Raw genomic sequence first — 6,800 nt, 5'->3', positions numbered from 1 at the left:
AAGATCCCATTTCGAGCACTTTAAGATATATTTTTAAAATCCAACTTTTAATCTAATCTCTGGATCCTAATCCTTTTTTTTTTTTTTAATATTTGGTCGATTCTAATTCAATTAATTAGAATCTATTTCAATTTTTGAGTATTTAACCTTTTTTAAAAACATAAGTTTTTTGTTTGTTTTTTTGTAATTAACCCCTTAGTCTTTAGAACGTTTTATTTGTTTTGTTTTTCTTTTTAATATTTATGCCAAAACCATAGGCTAATAATCAAAGATAAAATGTTAAAACATGTATTTTCTATTCCAAGTGGACTTGCCAGAAATAAAAGGGAACCATAGAAAGTTTAGGACGCTGGTCTCAAGTTATATAGGTAAACACCAAAAGTTTCAGCAAATGCACGTCATTCGATAAAACGTTATTCTTGGATCATACTTATTAATTTTAATTTTTCTTTCATGAATAATTTTCATTTTTATAAGTCACATTCTAATTTTATTTTAATAATATTTATTATTTCATAGCTTAAAGTATGGCACTAATGCTTCACTAATTTTTGTTTGTTATTTTGGTTTTGCTTAGTTATTTGTATTATCATATACTAGAAACTTTTATTTCATTTTTTTTTTCATTTTCATAGGCATCCTAATCCAAATTACTGATTATTTAGATTTAAATATTTTATTAAAACTTGTATATAACAGTTTCCAACTCTTTTATTCTTTAAATTAGTTTTATTTCTTTAAAAATATTTTTAGTTTGGGGCAAAAAAATAACAGTAGTCTAATTAACTGACATCGGTTACAAGTTGTTTGTTTACTTTAATGCTTTCAGTGTTTAGCGCATGTCTTCAAATTTTGTACAGATTTTTATATTTCTGTTAGTTTATAGCATGTCTTTACCAAATCAAGTTAGTTAAGTTTTCCTCTAAATGAGGTAGTGAATTATTTTAATTTAAATAGTTAAGCTATAATCTTAATCGATATTTTCAGCTCTGAAGCATTCTCCTTCAAAGAGGAAAAGCATATCAAGGCCTTCTAGAGCTCAGGATTCTCAGGATTTGGATGGAACTGGTAATTCATTTTTTTATTTTCCTATAAATAAAAAAAAGAAAAAACCTTTTGAGAGATTCCAGATGTAAAAGGTCCTCAGAAAAATGTTAGGGTATATAGGCTTCTTATTTTGGGGGATCGGTTTTAGGTTACAGAACATAGTTTGACTTTGGATATTGAAACCAAAATATTTTAGAAATGAGTGTGATGTAAAACTGTAAATTTTAAGAAATTTTATAATTATTATTTATAAAACCATGATTTTATTAGTCACTAATCAAAGTATAAAAAAATTATGTTCCATTTAAAACCAAAACATATGAATGAAAGATATAAAAGTAAAAAACTAGTTTTCCAGCAATCACTGTGATAAGAAGCAGGCAATATAGAAGAAAGCCATTTATTTTTTTTTTTCTCTTGAATTAAACATTATCATGCGTGTGTGGATTTCAGGAAATAGTTCCCTGGATAGGGACAGAATAATAGAAGGAGATAGGAGAATGCTGAAAGAAAACATGCCATCTTAGTGATTTTACTCTATATTTTCTTTCTTACCCAACTGGACCGTGATCTTCATAAAATTACATTAACTCTTTAATATTCGCAATCTTCAATGGCCCCAATTCAAAATTTATTAACCTAATCTAACCACTGTATCTCTTGGCCACCCCCTAATAAACATATTAATTATATAATAGATTCCAGAAATGTTATCTCTTGTCTAATATACAAAATCGTGTAAATTGTTCAGTAGATTCTTTTTCTTTCATTTTAAGTCAATTTTCTTTCAATTAATCTCTTCCATACATCGCACTCATAAAACCTAATCAGCACATTCAAGCGAAGTACCGCATGGCCTTAATTTGAAGGTGGACTTCATACAATAATACTATTAAAACAGTCAAATAATGAGTTAATTATAAAGAAAGTTGAAACAAAGTTCCATAGCATACTAGACTGAATCAATACTTGTAAATAATCTAATTTTCTCCCTCATCAGTTATAAAAATGAATTGGTAATTAAAATAAAATAATATTTTAAACTATCGAGATCATCAATGTAGCATTAAAAAACATTGTTATATCAATATATCATTTCCCTTGTATATGCTGCTGGAGTGGTTAAAGGGTTAAGTTTGACAATGATGGAGAGTTTTAGTACAGAAGTTTCAAAGAACTTTTTATAAATTATTTATTTAAACTGGATAGGATGGTTATGTATAACCCTGGACTCCCTGACAGGTCCAGGTTCGAATCTTGACTGGTATATTGACTCCTTGCCTGGTATATCCTCTTTGGTGTACTTCTAGCTTCTATTAGTTTAATTTATTTAGTTTCTATTTCAGTCTTCCTTGGTCTGTAGGGGTATTTGCAATCATGGGATGTTATGCATAGTCATGATTGTAACAGTACACTACTACAAGTTAGAAAGATCGTAATTTTAACTTAAGTTGTGACGGAGGAAGTAGGTCCTAAGATAGTGGGATTCCGTGGGTTTGTTCCTCAGTCCACCAAGTGAAGTGGCACTCTTAGGGATATCAAGCACCATTTTTTGGTCCAAAAAAATAAATACTAAGAACTGGCACTCCAAGGGATATCAAGCGCCATTTTTTGGTCCAAAAAAATAAGTAACTACTAAGGAAGAAGCATGTGCTGGATATGTGTTTTTTAATAGTTGGTATAAACGTAGCCATCTCCTTCTAAACACACTTAAAATGGAGGTCATAATGGGATTCTGCATTGTTTTGTGGATGACACCGGTAGATTTTAAATCCCATAACTATCTATTGATTTGGAGATCCTCAATTAATTTTAAGGTGGAATTGATAGTCTATATTTTTTATAAGAAAACAAAAAACTGTCCCAGGCAGAAGTTTATCTCTATGAATCGCATACTGGGTTTAAGGTACATACAGTTAATAATTTTTTGGACTATAACATGTTGTAATTTTAATTAGAGGGACAAAGAATATAAGAAAAGTATTCCATTAGAAGTAGACAATTCTAAAAAATGGAAAACCTTCCAATTCATTATAAAAGACTGATATACATGTCTATAATAAGGCCTGTCTAAAAAAAACATCCGAAATTGGAAACTCCTCTTCTACCCTCTGTGGTAGCCTTACTTATCTGACTTTTCAAATAGACAATTATAGCGAGTAGGTTGGTCGATATTTGACATGTCACAATCTCACTAGAGGAGATCATAACACGAAAAAAAGGCAATCCTTCCAAGCTGGATCCATCCTGCTAAGACCTCCAGGGAGCAATGGGCCTCTATCACTTTTAAAATATTTGCTTAAAATGGAAAGTCGAGACTTTAAGATGGTTAAATCGAGCAATATTTTAAAGTCACCTCTTCCTGTTATAAGCAAATATTTCCAAAGTGATATAGGTCTGTGTTATGATTTCTTTTCGTATTATGATATCCTCTAGTGAGATTGTGACATGTCATACATCGACCAACCTACTCGCTGTAATAGTCTAGTTGAAACAATGATGACCCATTAGCAACAGAACAAAAAAAAAATATATAAATAAATAAAAAAAGATTTTAAGATGGACAAAAAGTCTGAAACATCGACTGATATCAAGTAAATTTAATCAGTATATTTAGGGGTGTCATATTTATATTTTGAAAATAAATAAATTCTATAATTAATTCATCTTTATATCCTTTAAAAAAAAATTAATTTTTGAAGAAGGATGAAACAGAGATTTTAAATTAAACTAATATTATAATATTTTCTACAACATTAGCCAATTATTTGGTTACCTCATGAACCATTTTATCCAAACACGATATATACAGCCCACTCCATTGATTGGGTGTATCCTTAAGGTTTGCTGTACTGATGGTTATGGCAGATATTTAATTGAATTCCCTTATTTATAATTTTTAAAAATGTGAATGTTTACTATTTTGTGTTGTAATAATTATTTTAAAAATATATATATTTATATAATGCATGCATTATACTTTCTCGAACAATTTGTTATTATTGGCTTAAAAAAATTTACTAACCTTATTCTTGGCACGTCAAGTTATTTTGTTGAATGTCCAAACTTCTTGATGATAGTTTGAACCTTATCCAACTAGTGGTACCACTTTTGTGAAAAGAAACTTTTGTTTGAATATGAATTACAAACTCTTAGTTAACTTATATGGATATACAAGAACACCTGCCTTGATTGAGATAAAAAAAGATTAAATACGAGATCCCAATCCACAAACTTATATATATTCCTTCTGTTAATACGATTTTCTAAAAAAAATCCTTTATAATCCGTGGTTCCTCGTTCTGGAATTACCTACCCACATCCATATGTAAAACCTCTTCATTAACCACATGTTAATATAAATTATTTCTTCTCAACTATCAATTTACCTCAAATCTGTAATGATAAAACAGGTTGAATGGTGTATATATTTTTTTCATTTACATGTTCTAATTTATTTTATTTATTTTTGTATCTGCTTTTCCACTATTTTATTGTTACTTATATAAATGATTGACCGTATTTTTCTGTATATGAAGGAGATAGTCGGGGGGATGCAGTAAAAAAAGAACACAAAATTGTTAACAACTATTTATTTGCTGACGTTATGCCCCACTTTGCTGGGAAAAAAGATACAAAACAACTAAAAATATGTTGACATTGTGAGATAGCAAGATACAAACAAGTAAACTTAGGTGGGGTTAAAAGTTATGTAAACATAAGTGAACATATATATACAAAAAAAAAAATAACATAGACTATTAGATTTAAAATGAACAGGAGACGTCATAAAATGTAAAAATAGAAAAGTAGATATAAAAGGAATAAGAATTGTACACACTAAGAGAAGGAATACTAAGGAAATAAAATGAGAATAAATAAAGGTCATGAAAGAATAAAAAAAAGTATAATAATAATATTAAATAAACAAAGAACAAATCATAACACCCAAACATCCACCTGTCGTGTTTTAATGACAGTGAACTAGTGACAAAAATTGGATGTGGAATAGACTTGAGTGGGGGAGATGACGGTTAAATGCGGTTTACACATTAGGGGAAATACAAAAAAAAAAAAAAATGTATAAATGTATGATAATTATAATAACTATTATTATTATTTAGTATAGGAAACATAAATATAAATTTAATGATAAAATACGTAACTAATTAAAAAAGTGACATATCTTTAAAAATGCAGTTAACATTATACAATGAAGACAATATAGATACAGTACAATAATATTTCTTTGTTACTTTATGTTGTGAGTATTTATAAATATCAAGCTTGAAATTTTAGCTCTATTTTTTTATTTCAAATTTATTTTTTATATTACTATTTTTATTATTTTAATATTTAGTTATTAAACCATTATATGACAGACAATTGGCACTTAGTGTAATTTTTCTTAGGGGGCTAGGCGTCCCAGCATAAAATTGCTTTTCATTTTTCTTCTAATTTTTTAATTAAAAAAAATTTTTCTGTTTGTTTATATCCAATCTAGTTCAAAAAGTGGTACATAATTTTCATTTAGAAATAATTAAAAGAGAAACATCTTTTTATAAAGCTATAATAATTTTATTTTTAATTCATTGGTTGCCAAGAACAGGGTTAAGGCCATATCTAGACTATGTGGTCATTGAAGGTTTTTTATATTCACAAATATTAAATTAGGTACTGTGTTATCTTTATTTATTATTCTAAATAACATTTCTTAAAAATGATTGCGTAGCTGGCTCATCAGGAAACGGACACAGCAAACCAAGTAAGAAATATTAAAATTAATGAAGTTTTTTTTTTTTAACACAAAATGTGTGTTAAGTAGATCTTTTATTAATTTAAAAAAAAAAATTGAATTAGAAGTTTTAACAAATATTTCTTGAAGATATAATATTTTTCGGATGATAAATTAATTATTATTATCTTGTATAGATTGTATGACCCGTAGAAGCTTACTCTTTATTTAATTTTTGTTTTTAATTATTAACATTAGTTCAAAAAATATTGATTAATTTATAATGTGCATAATTTCAAAACAAAGTGTTAATATGTGAGAAAATATTCCCTGATTTAGTATTGACGTATTAGTCAAAAGTTGAGGTATTTTTATAGGTTGTTGCCTAGGCTTTATATTCAATTTATGGTACTTATTTTAACAATGAGTCAATTGGTTTATGTTTATTGAATAATTTATTATATTATTTGTCTGCCCAAAAGGTCATTTGTCTCTTTGATAGAAATAATTAGGTTTGTAAATCTTGCATTGCTTACGATAATAGCGTGGATAGTTGGTTGTGTGTTGAAATCATTTTCAATTTATTAATTTATTTCTGGTAATATAAGTTGTAGGTATTTTATTTGTTAATGTGGGGTGATTTTATAATTTTCTTTTCTTAAATTATTCTGTTATAAATATTTCTTTTCAAGAGTATTATGACTAATGATTTTGATTTGATTCCACCTTGTTTTAGCATGTCCACTGCTGTGATCTTGTCGTGTCAAATAACTTAGCTTAATTTTAATTTTTAGTTATCCTTCTTATTTTGTTGTTTAGGGAGTGCAGATATGGTAATGTGAATTGGGAATCATCCGATGAATAAGTGTTTCTTAACTATAGATTTTTTTTGATAACTATTGTATTAATTTATCTTTACCAAAATCTTATTGTTTTTCATAATTAGAAGGATAATAACTATTGTATTGCATTAACTTTATCAAAATCTTATACTTGTGAAAAAGTAAAAGGGATGAAG

At 27.6% G+C, this 6,800-nt stretch overlaps 1 protein-coding gene across 15 annotated transcripts in view; it reads left to right on the top strand.

The window, feature by feature from the left end:
- Positions 1-6,800, top strand: part of PIP5K59B (Phosphatidylinositol 4-phosphate 5-kinase 59B) — a 78,237-nt gene that overhangs the window by 31,191 nt on the left and 40,246 nt on the right. For 9 of the 15 annotated variants that reach the window (XM_014430972.3, XM_014430968.3, XM_067048930.1 and 6 more), the window contains exons 13-15: positions 306-368; positions 988-1,068; positions 5,780-5,812. In XM_014430972.3, the coding sequence (XP_014286458.1) occupies positions 306-368; positions 988-1,068; positions 5,780-5,812 (177 nt within the window). The remainder of the gene's footprint in view (positions 1-305; positions 369-987; positions 1,069-5,779; positions 5,813-6,800) is intronic. The other 6 variants (XM_014430971.3, XM_014430978.3, XM_014430973.3 and 3 more) reach the window with 3 other exon arrangements.

Source organism: Halyomorpha halys, unplaced genomic scaffold (assembly GCF_000696795.3).
Source record: "Halyomorpha halys isolate HHAL.00 unplaced genomic scaffold, Hhal_1.1 Scaffold929.1, whole genome shotgun sequence".
NCBI lineage: Eukaryota > Metazoa > Arthropoda > Insecta > Hemiptera > Pentatomidae > Halyomorpha > Halyomorpha halys.
Note: the sequence above shows the minus strand (reverse complement) of the source record. Positions and strands in the feature narration are given on the sequence as shown.